The 16,153-nt window shown below is 49.6% G+C and overlaps 1 protein-coding gene and 1 pseudogene across 6 annotated transcripts in view; one reads left to right on the top strand and one right to left on the bottom strand.

Annotated features, from left to right (window-relative positions):
* Positions 1-6,589: 6,589 nt before the first annotated feature.
* The window catches only part of SEMA4A (semaphorin 4A), a 29,964-nt gene continuing 20,400 nt past the window's right edge, over positions 6,590-16,153 (bottom strand). For 5 of the 6 annotated variants that reach the window (XM_023214019.2, XM_023214025.2, XM_023214020.2 and 2 more), the window contains exons 11-15: positions 11,339-11,519; positions 9,379-9,497; positions 9,076-9,233; positions 8,660-8,760; positions 6,590-7,929 (exon numbers count right to left, since the gene is read on the bottom strand). In XM_023214019.2, coding sequence (XP_023069787.1) covers positions 7,340-7,929; positions 8,660-8,760; positions 9,076-9,233; positions 9,379-9,497; positions 11,339-11,519 — 1,149 coding nt within the window. In that variant the 3' untranslated portion in view covers positions 6,590-7,339. The remainder of the gene's footprint in view (positions 7,930-8,659; positions 8,761-9,075; positions 9,234-9,378; positions 9,498-11,338; positions 11,520-16,153) is intronic. The other variant, XM_031936204.1, reaches the window with a different exon arrangement.
* LOC116418750 lies at positions 13,073-14,036 on the top strand (annotated as a pseudogene).

Raw genomic sequence — 16,153 nt, 5'->3', positions numbered from 1 at the left:
CCAGGCTGGTCTCAAACTCTGACCTCAGGTGATCCACCTGCCTCGGCCTCCCAAAGTGCTGGGATTATAGGTGTGAGCCACCGCGCCAGGCCTACTATTTTTAAAAATTGATATTTCTAGGATGGATCCCTCCTCCTAAACTCCAGACTTATTTATAACTGCCTCAAAATATCTAATGGACATTTCAATCTTAGTGTGATGGTTAGTTTTCTATCAACTTGGCTAGGTTATACCACCTAGTTATTCAATCTAACACTAATATAGACCAGGCACAGTGGCTCACACCTGTAATCTCAGCATTTTGGGAGGCAGAGGCAGGAGGCTCACTTGAGATCAGGAGTTCGAGACCAGCCTGACCAACATGGGGAAACCTTGTCTCCACTAAAAAGAAAAAAATACAAAAATTAACCAGGCGTGGTGGCACGTGCCTGTAGTCCCAACTACTTGAGAGGCTGAGGCATGAGAATCACTTGAACCCAAGACGTACAGGTTGCAGTGAGCCCAGATTGCACCACTGTACTCCAGCCTGGGCAATAGAAGGAGACTCTGTGTCAAAAAACAAACAAAACCCCACTAATCTAGATATTGCTATGAAGATTATTTTGCTGGCACAGTTAACATCTAGTCAGCTGACTGTAAGTAAAGGAGATTGTCTCAATAATGTTGGTGGGCCTCATCTAATGGTTTGAAAAGCCTAAAGAGCAAAACTGAGGTTTCCCTGAGGAAGAAATTCTGCATTAAGACTGTAACATCACCTCCTGTCCCCAGAGTTCCCGGCCTGCAGGCCTGCCCTACAGATTTCAGCCTTGCCAGCTCCTACAATCAAATAGCCAGTTCCTTGAAAAAAGAAAAAAGACATATGCAGGCCAGGCGCAGTGGCTCATACCTGTAATCCCAGCACTTTGGGAGGCCAAGATGGACAGATCACTTGAGGTCGGGAGTTCAAGACCAGTCTGGCCATCATGGCGAAACCCTGTCTCTACTAAAAATACAAAAATTAGCTGGGCATGATGGCGTGTGCCTGTAATCTTGGTCACTCAAGAGGCTGAGGCATGAAAATTGCTTGAACACGGGAGGCAGAGGTTGCAGTGAGCTGAGATCATGCCATTGCACTCCAGCTGGGGTGATAAAATGAGACTCTGTCTCAAAAAAGAAAAAGAAAAACTTGTATATGTATATAAATGCTCTAGCTGGGCACGGTGGCTCATGCCTTTCATCCCAGAACTTTGGGAGGCTGAGGCGGGCGGATCAAGAGTTTAGGAATTTGAGACCAGCCTGACCAACATAGTGAAACCTCGTCTCTACTGAAAACACAGAAATTAGCTGGGCGTGGTGGCAGGTGCCTATAGTCCCAGCTACTTGGGAGGCTGAGGCATGAGAATGGCATGAACCCAGGAGGCGAAGGTTGCAGTGAGCCAAGTCGCGCCACTGCACTCCAGCCTGGGTGATAGAGTGAGAGTCTGTCACAAAAAAAAAAAAAAAAAAAAAAAAACTCTGTATATAGAATATATATATTCTATATATACATAGTTTACATATTATTTATAATATATTTTTATATATTATAAATTTTGTATATTGTAGGAGAGCGGTCACGGTGGTGGGAGAAATTATAGGGAAAGACACAAACCTCCTTGGAAGTCCAGGAGGTTTTGCAAAAGCTTCGAAAGAAAATTTGGCTGGAGGCAGCCAAATTCTCTCATTCGGAGCCTGAGAGCAAACAGCAGATAACAAGGGAATGTAAAAGAACTTATCGAGATAAATTTGTTTACTCCTGCCTCCAGAAACCAACCTTTGATCATTTGCACACAGGACTGGTCTCTACTTGGGGGGTTGACAATGTTTGTTACCCACAAATTGTGTTTGCTCCAAGCCTTTGTCATTAAATCTGTACTAAATAAATGTGAACATCACCGGCTTAGCGGTGCTGCTGCGAACTCTTTTCAGCCCCTAGTGCCGGTAGTTCCCTAGCTGGCTCTTTCACTGGATACCTATGTCTGAGTACTCCTTTCATTCATCGCTGGGCCAGAGTCTGCGGGACAGACTTGGCAGGTGGTGCCCCATGTGAGGGATGCTGCAATGGATCGCAGTGGAACCCTCGAAAACAAAGGTGAAGAGACTGTGCAGTCAGTAAGTCAGTAAGTCATTGGTGCCTGCTCAGGATTTCCAAATTCGAGGGAATTGTTCACACGAGGGTTTCATCATGGGCAACAGTTGTATCAACTCAACAGCAGCAGTATATAAAAGTGTTGAAATATGGCCGGGCGCGGTGGCTCACACCTGTAATCCCAGCACTTTGGGAGGCCAAGACAGGCAGATCATGAGGTCAGGAGATCGAGACCATCCTGGCTAACTCGGTGAAACCCCGTCTCTACTAAAAATACAAAAAACTAGCCCGGCGAGGTGGTGGGCGCCTGTAGTCCCAGCTGCTTGGGAGGCTGAGGCAGGAGAATGGCGTGAACCCGGGAGGCGGAGCTTGCAGTGAGCCGAGATCGCACCACTGCACTCCAGCCTGGGTGAGAGTGAGACTCCATCTCAAAAAAACAACAACAACAAAAAAAAGTATTGAAACGGCTGCTTAAAGCTAGTGGAGCCTCAGTTTCGCAGGCTTAATTAAGGGACCTAATGCAAACTGTTGTTTCCCATAACCCATGATTCCCAGAAGAAGGCACACTAGACGTAGAGCTCTGGGAACAAGTGGGAAAAAATCTTAACATTATGCACAAGGGTAACGGGTCCCAGTAACATCTCTAATGTTATGGGCGTTAGGGCTGCTTTGGCCCCACTCTACATAGAAGAGCCTAAAAAGGGAAGGGAGAAGAAACCTCCACCTTCCTAACCGCCTCCCTCTCCCTCAGCCCTGCTATCACCAGGCAAAAATACCTGAGCCCCCTCCTCCAACAAATTGGAAAAAAGACAAGGGATATGTTACAGCTATGGGACCCTATCTTAGGCAAGTGACATTAGAAGGGGAGCTCTTAGCCTGCCTGGTAATGCAAGATTGACAAGGCAATCAGTTACATTAACCCATTTATTTTGGTGCTTATAAAGAGATAAGAAAAAGCATTAGAGAAAACAGAGCTGCTAGCCCATTTACAAAAGGATTAATTGAGGCCATAGCAGACAACTTCTGTATGACTCCATGGGACTGGTCAATGCTAGCAAAAACAACTTTAAACACCAGTTAATACCTCCTCTGGAGGGCAGAATTTGATGAATTATGTAAACAACAAACCCTTTTCTAGTAATGGCCACTGTTATACCTCCCCTACCCCTAACATTGGCTCTTCCCAAAAGGTCTGGCAAATGGAGACTTTTGCATGACTTACGGGTTATCATTGTTAATTTGCAACCTATGCGGCCCCTTCAACAGGGGCAGGTGCCTGTAATCCCAGCTATTCAGGACGCTGAGCCAGGAGAATCACTTGAACCTGGAAGCAGAGGTTGCAGGGAGCCGAGGTCATGCCACTGCAGCACTCCAGCCTGGGTGACAGAGTGGACTCCATCTCAAAAAAAAAAAAAAAAAAAGGCAATGTGGCTCATGCCTGTAATCCCAGCACTTTGGGAGGCCAAGGAGTGAGGATTGCTTAAGTCCAGGAGTTCAAGAACAGTCTGGAGTCTGGGAAACATAATAAGATCCTGTCTCTATAAAAAAATAAAAAATTAGCCAGACATGGTAACACATGCCTATAGTCCCACCCACTCAGGAGGCTAAGCAGGAAGCTCATTTGAGCCCAAGAGCTTGAGGGTGCAGTGAGCTACAGTCGAGCCACTGCACTCCAGCCTAGGCAACGGAATGAGACCCTGTCTCAAAAAAAAAAAAAAAAAAAAAAAAAAATTGTAGATACCCTTCCCACTCCCAAACTGCTTTCCCCAGATCCATTTTTTTCCCTACAGTACATCACCATCTAATGTACCCTACCTAGCTTACTTATTTATACAGTTGAACCTTGACCAACATTAATTTTAATTATATAAGTCCACTTTTAAGCATATTTATTTTTGTTTTTGAGACAGAGTCTTGCTCTGTCGCCCAGGCTGGAGTGCAGTGGTGTGATCTTGGCTCACTGCAACCTCCGCCTCCCAGGTTCAAGCAATTCTACTGCCTCAGCCTCCTCCCAAGTAGCTGGGATTATAGGCATGTGCTACCACACCTGGCTAATTTTTGTATTTTTAGTAGAGACAGGGTTTCACCATGTTGGCCAGGCTGGTCTTGAACTCCTGACCTCAGGTGATCCACCCGCCTCAGCCTCCCAAAGTGTTAGGATTACAGGCGTGAGCCACTGCGCCCGGCTTAAGCAGATTTTCTACCGCCTCTGCCCTGAGACAGCAGGACCAACCCCCTCCTCTTTCTCCTCCTCCTCAGCCTACTCAGCCAACATTTGTGATGATCCACTTCCACTTAATGAATAGTACATATATTTTATTTTACATATTATTATTATTATTATTAGAGACAGGTGATTACTCTGTTGCCCCAGCTGGATTGCAGTGGCGTGATCATAGTTCACTGCAGCCTCAAATTCCTGTGCTGAAACAATCCTCCCACCTCAGCCTCCTGAGTAGCTGGGATTATGGGCATGGTCTACCTACCATATCTGGCTTATATACATATATATATGTATATATATACAGGTAGAGATGGCTAAGAGGGGTGGGGCGTGGGCATGGTGGCTTATGCCTGTAATCCCAGCATTTGGGGAGGCTGAGGGAGGGGTGTTGCTTGAAGCCAGGAGTTCGGGACAGCCTGGGCAATATAGCGAGACCCCCATCTCTAAAAAAAAAAAAAAAAAATAGCCGGGTGTGGTGGCATGTGCCTGTAGTCCTAGCTACTCAGGAGACTGAGGCAGGAGAATCCCTTAAGCCCAGGAGTATGACGCTGCAGTGAGCTAGGATTGCGCCATTGCACTCCAGACTGGGTGACAGTGAGACTCCGTCTCTAATTTTAAAAAATAAATAAATACTTGTTAGACTGGGTGCGGTGGCTCACACCTGTAATCTCAGCACTTTGGGAGGCTGAGGCGGGCGGATGAGCTGCGTCCAGGAGTTCCAGACCCACCTGGCCAACATGGTGAAAGCACGTTTCTACTAAAAATACAAAAATTAGCTGGGTGTGGTAGCAGGTGCCTGTAGTTCCAGCTACTCAGGAGGCTGAGGCAGGATAATTGCTTGAACCCAGGAGGCAGAGGCTGCAGGGAGCTGAGATTGTGCCACTGCACTCCAGCCTGGGTGACAGAGCGAGACTCTGTCTCAAAAAAAAAATGCTGCTCACTGCAGGCTCCACCTCCCGGATTCAAGTGATTCTCTTATCTTAGCCTCCAGAGTAGCTGGGACTACAGGTACCTGCCACCACGTCTGGCTAATTTTTTGTACTTTTAGTAGAAACGGGGTCTCGCTGTGTTGGCCAGGCTGGTCTTGAACTCCTGACCTCGGGTGATACACCTGCCTCGGCCTCCCAAAATGCTGGGATTACAGGCTTGATCCACCATGCCTGGTCTTTTTTTTTTTTTTTTTTTTTTGGCTAAGTGGGTACATTGCATGGTTTTTTTTTTTTTAATCACGATATAAATTTTTTAAAAATTTAAGAACCCACAATAGAAGAAAATTGTGAGAATGGAGTGGTCAACGTGTGAGGGGTACACAGACACCAAAGTCAAATTTGGCATTATGGGTTTATGGGTAGTCTTGGAGACAGCCATTTGAGCAGAAAGGTGGGGAAAGAAGCCAGACCTCAGGGGATTGGAGAGAGCTCGGGTGACACTGGAGGGAGGTGGGGGCAGCCAGAATGGAACCGCTCCCGTGTTTGGTGGTACCAGGAAAGAAAGACTAAGTGGGGGTGACGTGAATGGATAGAGTTTGGGGAAAGATTTGTGTTTTGTTGTTTTTTTATGTAGAGAACGCCTGAACACACCTGTAGGTGGGAGAGGAGAGATGAAAGATCGAGGAAGTGGGTAAAGCGAGTGGGGATGCTGGAGGTCAGATGGTTAGAGAACAGATCCCTAGCAGTGATGGGCTGAGAGATGTGCTGGTTAGCCTTGGTGGAAGAGGGACCTGTGCCTTTGTGACAGAGGGGAGAGGAGGAAGGTGGTGTGGAGGTGTACAGAGCATTATCAGATATTGAGAAGGATGTGGCCAGGATGGGGGTGGATGCACAGTCTTTCTATAAATTTATCTACCAACAGTTGAAGCCAACTGCTGCAGTGGGGAAGCGGGGCTGAGTTGGAGTCACGAGAAGTGTGGGAGAGCTGTGGACAGCAACTGTGGGGGCCGCAACAGGGGAGTTAGTGATGGATGAGGTATTGCCTGTCTAGCAGACGGATACAAGCTGAGCCTGGTCAACACCAACCTGCAGTTGGCCCAAAAGGCAAAGTTTGCAGCACCCTCCAGCAATGCTCAGAATGGAGGAAAGTGCTGTGGGCTGGTTCTGGGTGGGGAGCTGGCAGGGCAGAGGAGGTAGTCTGAAGTCGGAGAGAACTATCACCCCACAAACCTAGTCCTCCTCCCAACTGATGTGCTGGACTGCTTGCTCCCTTGACATCCCAGCAATTCTCTGCCGGAGCCTTCTGCTCCATCAAACACATCGCCCATCATACATAAGCTTTGTCTTTTTAATAAAAAATAAAGTCTCTGACAAGCAGTTTTCTGAATCCCAAAACAAAGGAAAAGGGAGGGGGAGAGGTCAAGGGGTCAGCTAGGGTAAAGGAGTGAACAAGGCTCAGATTACCCCTACCATTCTGCCAGGGCAGAAGGGATCACAGTCTGCCCCAACTGAAGCAAGAAGGAAGGTGGTCAGACTTCAGGAAAGACTTCCTGGGAGTCAGTGGTGCATGACTGGTAAGGGAAGCAGGAGGGAGCAGATCCCTGCACGACCCTGGGAGAGGGGAGTGTTGGTGTTCAAAGTGGCAGCTTCAGAGTGGAGTTTCCAGGAGTGGCATGTTAGCATATGGTTGTTTAGATGTTTGGTGTTCATTACCATACTGTCCTGGGACAGGCAGGTTTTTTAGGGTCTCTTGGAACACTGTGTTTCTGGAGGGTCCCTGGAATGGCCCGAACTGAAGGATCCTCTCCAGGTTCTTCAATATCAGCGCAGGAGCAGGTCCGGGGGTAGCCCCCACCCTGTTAGAGAGCTCGTGTGCTTGGTAGAAGGGAGTCCCATAGGGGAGGCAGACTGCTGCGCATCACCCTGCTGAGTGCCATCGGTGATGCAGAGTAGCGGAAGCTCCTCTCAGGGGAGAAAGGTGGTCTTTTGTGCTGCTCTCATCCTAGTCAAGGCTGTGCTGGGGCCACCCAGCCAGCATGGCCAGGTGCCTGCCCTGCAGCCCCAGCCTGTGCCTAGAGTTTAAGCCACCTCAGTGCCTAGGCAGTTGTCAGCGTCCACATCACTGGCAGAGGTCCTGCATTCCTTGGGGGACTGGAGGTGTTGCTCTCTGCTCAATGGGGCCTTCTCCCCAGGGGGCACGGTCTCGCAGCCCTGAACCTTGCCCCGAGCCCGGAGTGCTCCCAGTGGCGAGGCCAGGAGGATGATGAGGGCTCCTGAAAGCACTAAGGCGAGGAGAACAGTGACAGTGACAAAGTGGGGCCAGTAGGACCGCTGGGCAGCCAGGGCGGTCCCACCACTGACCCTGGTCAACGGGACCTCCACGTGCTCCCGGGGGATGCCTGCCAGTTCAGGATCCAGGGCCAGGGACTGGTCTTGGCTGTCCACCCAGTAGGAGACCACAGGGTATGAAAAGCCATTCTCAGTTGCCCAGCACTGGTAGAGACCTCCAACTCCATCCTGCACTATCAGCAAGAGGGAGCCATTGTAGACAGTGGAAGAGGCTTCTGGGACTGCTGCTGGGCCATGACTCCAGTAGTAAGAGGCCAAGGCTGACAGGTGGGGGCAGGGGAGCTCCAGAAAGGAGTTGGGGACAGCCAGAACTTCTTTAACTGTAGGAGAAGAAAAGGAGCAAAAGGTTAAGGGAGGGGTGAAGGACAGAGACAGGAGGGAGTCTCTAACCTATCTTTGGACCCCAGCCCTTTTATTTTTTTGAGGCAGGGTCTGGCTCTGTTGCCCAGGCTGGAGTGCAGTGGTGCAATCTCAGCTCACTGCAACCTCTGCCTCCTGGGCTCAAGCCATCCTTCCATCCCAGCCTCCCGAGTAGCTGGGACTACAGGTATGTCTCTCCACGTCTGGTTAATTCTTGTAGAGATGGGATTTTACCATGTTGCCAGGCTGGTCTCAAACTCATGAGCTCAAACAATGGTAGAAGGGAGTACCGCCTCAGCCTCCCAAAGTGCTGGGGATTACAGGCGTGAGCCACCGCACCCCGCCAGCCTGGACCCTAACTCTTATCTACAACTTCTATTTCAACTTCCAAAATCAAATTTCACTCCTCCTTGATTTCCAGTCTGGACCCCAAACTAAGCCCCAGTCCGCCTTACTCCAACTCTGACACCAAAATCAACTGCAACCTCAATCCTGAATCCCAGCTCGGCCTCCAGCTCAGAATTCCTGTCCCTCTTCCCTATAGCCAGGACCCAAATCCATCCCAACTCAGGTGTTCAGATCTCAAGGCAGGCAGGTGGTGGGGGAGGAAATTGGAGCAGGAATGCCCACCCCTGCCCAAAGGTCTTCCAGAGCCTTTGCACCTCCCCTGGTGAGAGGTCCTACACTTACTGATTTGCGGGCGGCTCTGAGGCCGAAGGCTCCTGCTCATGGGGCCACTGGCACATGCCCACTCTGGGTTCCCCCGCTCCATGTCCTGCTTCCAGGAGTTCCTAAGAGAGCAGAGAAAGCAAAAATTATCCCTCGAAAGAGCTGAAAGTGGGACGAGGAAGGAGGAAGGCAGGAAGTACAGTAGGGAAGAAGGTAGGCCAGGGGAGACTAGGAACAGAGAGGAGAGGAACCCAGGATGGTCAGAGCAGCTTCAAAACTGCCCGGAAACTCCATCCCTGGAGAAACCCACTGCAGGATGGGAGGACTCTTGGAGTGAATGTGTCAGTAGCCCCTGGAAAGAGGAAGAACAGTAGCAGAAGCTGGCTGAGAAGGGTCCTGGCTGGCCATCCAGGCCACCATCCAGGACTGACACTCACAGGTTGGGGGCAGACAGGAAGCAACAGGTTCGGGACTCAGGGTCCCAGGCACAGTGGGGGTCCCGGGCAAGGACACAGTCCACACAGCTCTCATAGACGCTACAGTTGGCTCGGGGCACCCTCCAGACACCTCCTGAGAAGCCTACAAACACTGCACCCTGGAGGAGAGATGGAGATTGTCAGGGAGCACCAGCCACATCTAGTAAAGTCCCAGCACGCCAGTGCAGGCCCAGGGAGCCAGCCCAACAGGCCCCCAGGGCCAGCCCCACTGGAAGACCGTCTGATGGTCAGGTCCCTTCCCACCTGGGTGGGGGCCAGTTGCAGGTTGCGAACAGGTTCGGGGTCAGGGAACAGCTGAATCTCTTCCACCAGATGAGCACTGCTGTCCCCACTCACCACAGCCTTGTGGAGCGACCCTGTGGCTATAGGGAGACAGAGAGAGCAGAAGTCATCTCACCTCATCCACAGATCCCTTCCCAACTTCAGTGGGCCTCCCCAGATGTAAGAAAGCGCCTTCTGAGGGTGATGTGTACTGGGCACGGGTCAACCAGACCGTTCACCTTCCTCTCTGCCATGGAGATGGCAGTCTCTTGTAAATGGCTAAAATCCCTTGGACCCCTGTCCTTCCTTTGCAACTCCCTGACAAAACTTTATCCCTGGAGAAACCCAACTATTTCTCCATAGGCATGAAACAGTGGGCGGCTGGGTGCTTCTGTAGAAAATCATATCACCTGCCTCCTTCACTTCCATCAAGCACCTCAGGGAGGTCTACCGGGCCACCCTTTTAACAGGTGCAACCTCCTTACCTGGCATTCCTGATTCCCCTGCACACACCTCTACGTGACTCAAATCTCATGATGTGCCATGTAATTTACTTATTAAGGATGCTATTGTCTGTCTCCAACTACTCCACAGACTGAGATTTTTGACTGTTTTGTTCTCTGCTGTATACTCAATACATGCACAGCTGATACAGTGCCTAGTAATATGGCCTGAAGGAATGAATGAACTTGACAGATTTCTTCCACTCACCCTCAAGGTTATCCTCCTCAGCCAGGCCCTGCCTGAGCAGTCGGCCTGGGCAGTCTTGCAGCATTCCTTGCTGACTCCCTCTCCCCCTTTCCACAATGGCTACTTTGTTTTTTGGTTTTTTTTAGACGGAGTTTCACTCTTGTTGCCCAGGCTGGAAGGCAGTGGCACAATCTTGGCTTATTGCAACCTCTGCCTCCCGGGTTCAAGTGATTCTCCTGCCTCAACCTCCAAAATAGCTGGGATTACAGGTGCGTGCCACTACACATGGCTAATTTTTTTTGTATTTTTAGTAGAGACGGGGTTTCACCATGTTAGCCAGGCTGGTCTCGAACTCCTGACCTCAGGTGATCCACCCACCTTGGCCTCCCAAAGTGCTGGGATGACAGGCATGAGTCACCGCACCCAGCCCACAATGGCTATTTGAATCTACCCCTCTCTCCTCAAACTTCCCACTTTTCCTGCCCCCTCACTCCCAGCTCATGACCTTGTGTGCTTCACCTACATAGAGAACACAAAAGCCTTCAAATAAGAGCTCCCTTGGCTTCTGCCCCCTGAGCCTGCACACCCACCAAGTCACACCACGCTGCTACAACTTCACTCCCAGCCCAGCTCAGGTGCTGTCTCCCCGCCACCCACAGCTGCTCAGCTCCACATGTGTCCTGGACTCTGGCCGCCTGCTCCCTCCACAACTTTACCTGCCATGTATCCCTTCTTCTACCCATCTCTTTGCCATCCCCCTGTCTACTAGATGCTTAGTCCTTCCTGTCTATAAAACAAGAACCCTGGGGGCAAAGAGAGGGGAAAAACAAAACCAAGAACCCCAGCTGGGCTCCACTCCCTGCTCCAGCCATCATCTCCTTCCTCTCTCCCTTCACAGCTGAGTTTCCTGAAGGAGTGATCTCTACAATGCGGTTTCCAGCTCCCCTCCACCCACTCACCTTTCAAAATTCCTCTAACATAGCTTCCCCTCTAAGACACACAGCTCTTGATAAGGCCACCAAAGACCTCCCTGTCTGCCTCCCCCACCATACAAAGCTCAGGAAGGGTAGGGAGTGGACTGTTTTACTCCTCTGCTGTATTTCCAAAACCTAGAAGAATGCCAGGCACATAGCAGGTGCCCAGTAAACAGCTGTTGAATGAATAAATGAATGAACTCAAGGGTTTCCCTCCTCAACCTGGGGGCAGCCTCTGCTCTAGTCCTCCGGGGGATGTCCCGGAACTCTTTACTCACTGGTTCCCAGGTACATGACAAGATGGCTGCGCCCATCAAGGCCCTGGGCTGTCTCCACTGCAAGCCGTGTATACTCTACACCAGACTTCACCAGCAGGGGCGTCCCCACCACCTGCTCATCCATCAGGAAATGGTCCTTCATGAAGGTCAAGGCCTTATCAGAGGAGGGGCCCACCGAGCACTAAAGGAGGAGGGAGGCAGATCAGGTTCATTGGCCCCTTCCCCTCAGTTCACCCTCCCACCGACGCGTGCGCTTCTCCTTCGCCCCCTCCCTCATGGCAGTCCTCATTTCAGGGTGGTGGTTAAAGCTCCCACTCTGGAGCTGCCTGGTTGTGCATCCCAGCCTCTGCATGCCTGAGGTTCCTCAGCTGTGAAGTGGGCCTATTACCAAGACCTGCCTTATAGGCTCACTGGGAAAATGAAATGCACTAATACATGAAAAATAATTCACACAGTGCTTGGCATGAAGCAAGCACTCAGCCAATGTTAACTGTTATTATTGTTCTCCTCTTTTGCACCTCCAGCAAGGAGGCCTGGCAGCCAGCAGGAAGCAGGACGAAGGCTCCTTACAGGCAAGTACCAAATTTTATGGCTGGACATAGTGGCTCACACCTGTAATCCCAGCACTTTGGGAGGCCTAGGCGGGCGAATCACCCTGAGGTCAGGAGTTCGAGACCAGCCTGGCCAACATGGTGAAACTCTGTCTCTACTAAAAATACAAATAATAGCTGGGGGTGGTGGTATGCCTGTAATCACAGCTACTCAGAAGGCTGAAGCAGGAGAATTGCTTGAACCCAGAAGGCAGAGGTTGCAGTGAGCCGAGATTGTGCCATTGCACTCCAGCCTGGGCGACGGAGAGAGACTCAAATAAATAAATAAATAAAAATACAAAAATTAGCCAAGCATGGTGGCAGGCACCTGTAATCCCAGCTACTCAGGAAGCTGAGGCAGGAGAATCACTTGAACACGGGAGGTGGAGGTTGCAGTGACCCAAGATTGTGCCACTGCACTCCAGCCTGGGCAACTGAGTGAAACTCTGTCTCAAAAAAGAAATTTAAAAAAGGACCAAACTTTACTCATGTCTGCATTTCCTGGCATAGCACAGGATCTGGCACACAGTTGGTGCTCAATAAATGTTTGCTGAGTCAACGACTGAATGAATGTCACAGAAAGGGTTGGTGTAGCACGGAGCATTTCTCATCACGGTTTTGCACGAACTTGCTGCATGACTCTGGGAGAATCCCTTCTCCATTCCGAGCCTCCTTTTTCTCACCCATAAAATGAGGGGGTTGGACCAACTGTTCTCCAAAGGCCCTGCTAATATGAGGATGCTGTGACTCTGGGACACCTGTGTCCTGATCTTCAGTCAGGATCCTTGTTCTCCAAGAGCACTGTCTTAGGGCCAGCCCCAACTCTGTTACCTAAAAGCTGTGTCCTTAGATAAGCTATTTCACCTCTCTGACCTTCAACTGTCTCATCTGCAAAATAAGGTAATAACATCTACATCTCATTTTGATGCCAGAATGAGCACGTGCACCTACTCTCATGTCCTCCCAAAGGGTTTTTTTTGTTTGTTGCTGTTTATTTTTACAAGTAGAGACAGGGTCTTGCTATATTGCCAAGGCTGGTCTCAAACTCCTGGCCTCAAGTGAACCTCTTAACTTGGCCTCCCAAAGTGCTGGGATTACAGGTTAAAGGGAGTTTTTTTAATTTAAAAATTGTTTTTTGAGGGGTAACAAGATGGCGACTGAGACAGTGGAGTTCCATAAGCTGAAGCTTGCCGAACTAAAGCAAGAATGTCTTGCTTGTGGTTTGGAGACCAAGGGAATAAAGCAAGATTTTATCCACAGACTCCAGGCATATCTTAAAGAACACGCTGAAGAGGAGGCAAATGAAGAAGATGTACTGGGAGATGAAACAGAGGAAGAAGAAACAAAGCCCATTGAGTTCCCTGTAAAAGAGGAAGAACCCCCTGAAAAAACTGTTAATGTGGCAGCAGAGAATAAAGTGGTGAAAATTATATCTGAAATACCACAGACTGAGAGAATGCAGAAGAGGGCTGAACAAATTCTTACTCTCCAAGGTCACAGAGCTTGGAGAGTAAGAAAGCTGCTCGGGGCCGGGCGCAGTGGCTCAAGCCTGTAATCCCAGCACTTTGGGAGGCCGAGACGGGTGGATCACAAGGTCAGGAGATCGAGACTGTCCTGGCTAACATGGTGAAACCCTGTCTCTACTAAAAAAAATACAAAAAATTGGCCGGGCGCGGTGGTGGGCGCCTGTAGTCCCAGCTACTGGGGAGGCTGAGGCAGGAGAATGGTGTAAACCCGGGAGGCGGAGCTTGCAGTGAGCTGAGATCCGGCCACTGCACTCCAGCCTGGGCGACAGAGCAAGACTGCGTCTCAAAAAAAAAAAAGAAAGAAAGAAAGCTGCTCGGGCAGCTAGGTTTGGGATTTCTTCAGTTCCAACAAAAGGTCTGTCATCTGATAACAAACCTATGGTTAACTTGGATAAGCTGAAGGAAAGAGCTCAAAGATTTGGTTTGAATGTCTCTTCAGTCTCCAGAAAGTCTGAAGATGATGAGAAACTGAAAAAGAGGAAGCAGTGATTTGGGATTGTCACAAGTTCAGCTGGAACTGGAACCACAGAGGATACAGAGGCAAAGAAGAGGAAAAGAGCAGAGGGCTTTGGGATTGCCTGATGAGAAGTTCTTGATACTTTGTGTTCTCCAGTGTTCTCCATTTCTCTCATTCTTCTTGGTCACATATATGCCTAAATGCACAGTCATGTGCCTACATCCTGCCTCACAATGAGGGAGCATGTACCCCAGGTTCAAGTGCTGGATTGTGTCATGTGACCATCCCAAAACTCAGAGCACCCTGTGGCCATCTTTGCCCTCTGTCACATAACTTGAAAACTGCCTGATGGCCTTTTTGCAGTGGTTCCCTCCAGGAAGCCTTGATCTCAGTTGAAGAAGCTCTTTCCCGGCATTCCAGTGCCCCTGTCAGCTCCATACTCCTCAGACACCCTTAACAAAGGCTGTCATGCACACAATGTAACAAATACACAAAACAAATGATAATTACACTTAAAAAATTGTTTTTTTGAAACAGTGTCTCACTGTCATCCAGGCTGGAGTGCAGTGACATGATCTTGGTTCACTGCAGCCTTGACCTCCTGGGTTCAAGCCATCCTCCTACCTTAGCCTCCTGAGAAGCTAGAACCACAGGTGTGTGCCACCATGCCTGGCTAATTTTTTTATTTTATTTTATTTTATTTATTTTTTTTTTGAGACAGAGTCTTGCTCTGTCTCCCAGGCTGGAGTGCAGAGGTGCGATCTCGGTTCACTGCAAGCCCCACCTCCCAGGTTCACGCCATTCTCCTGCCTCAGCCTCCTGAGTAGCTGGGATTACAGGAGCCCACCACCACACCCGGCTAATATTTGTATTTTTAGTAGAGACGGGATTTCACCATGTTGGCCAGGGTGGTCTCCAATTTCTGACCTCAAGTGATCCACCCACCTCTGCCTCCCAAACTTCTGGGATTACCGGCATAAGCCATCACGCCTGGCCCGAGCTAATTTTTATTTGTAGAGATGGGGTCTCACTGTGTTACCCAAGCTGATCTCCAATTCCTGGCCTCAAGTTATCCTCCCACCTTGGCCTCCCAAAGTGCTGGAATAACAGGCATTAGCCACTGCACCTGGGCCAAAGGGAATTTTTTTTTTTTTTTTTTTTTTTTTTTTGAGACGGAATCTCGCTGTGTTGCCAGGCTGGAGTGCAGTGGCATGATCTCGGCTCACTGCAAGCTCCGCCTCCTAGGTTCAAGCAATTCTCATGCCTCAGTCTCCCAAGTAGCTGGGATTACAGGCATGCACCACCACACCCAGCTAATTTTTTATTTTTAGTAGAGACGGGGTTTCACCATGTTGGCCAGGGCAGTCTCGATCTCCTGACCTAGTGATCAGCCTGCCTCGGCCTCCCAAAGTGCTGGGATTACAGCGTGAGCCACCATGCCCGGCCAGGGAATTTTTAAAAAGACATAAACCTAGACGGGCGAGGGATGGGGAGAACAAGAGAGAAGTGCAAAAGCGTCCACATTTTGGAAGCTGGAAAGCGAATGAACAACAGAAAAGACTTAACAGAGAGAGAGAGAGAGAGAGGAATCTTCTCAAGCCAGCCCTGGAGGAAGCCCCAAAACATTTAGAAGGCACGAATTACTAATCTAAAGTTCACGAATTACTAATCTCAGCCACCTCTGGAAGTGAGGTTAATGGGGATGCTAAATAAGCAGGATTATTTGAAAGTCTGTTTAAGAAACAGGCTGGTACTCTCCAAACTCCACAGACCTGGGTGACTGCCCCTTCCACATCCTGGCCCAAGACTGGAGGTTTATCCACCAGAGAGAGTAAAACAGAGGATTTCTGGATGGAGGATAGCAGGCCCAGTTGATGGGGACACCATCCTGAAAGGAGGGAGATTCAATACAGGTAGGTATACTACATGATGAGACTCTTTCCCAAACCCAACCCTCTTCCCCTGTGGCTCCCAGACACCAAGAGCCAGATCATCTGCCTCCACCCAGAAGACTAGAAGAGGCTGCTCTGGGAAACTGATTGGAGGTCTAAGAGGAAAGACTTAACGACCTAAGATACAGTAAAGACACTGACACTGAAGATTCCCACCAAACAGCCCAGCCAGACCACTCTCAGTGGTGGTATAACAGAGACCAAATTTCCAAGCCTTAGTTATGGACACAGAGTTCCAAACAGCTTCAAGGTCCCCCGCTGTTAAAATGAGTAGACATTCAAGGACTACC

Source organism: Piliocolobus tephrosceles, chromosome 1 (genome assembly GCF_002776525.5).
Source record: "Piliocolobus tephrosceles isolate RC106 chromosome 1, ASM277652v3, whole genome shotgun sequence".
Lineage (NCBI taxonomy): Eukaryota > Metazoa > Chordata > Mammalia > Primates > Cercopithecidae > Piliocolobus > Piliocolobus tephrosceles.
The sequence above is the reverse complement of the archived record's forward strand: the minus strand, read 5'-3'. Positions and strand labels throughout refer to the sequence as shown.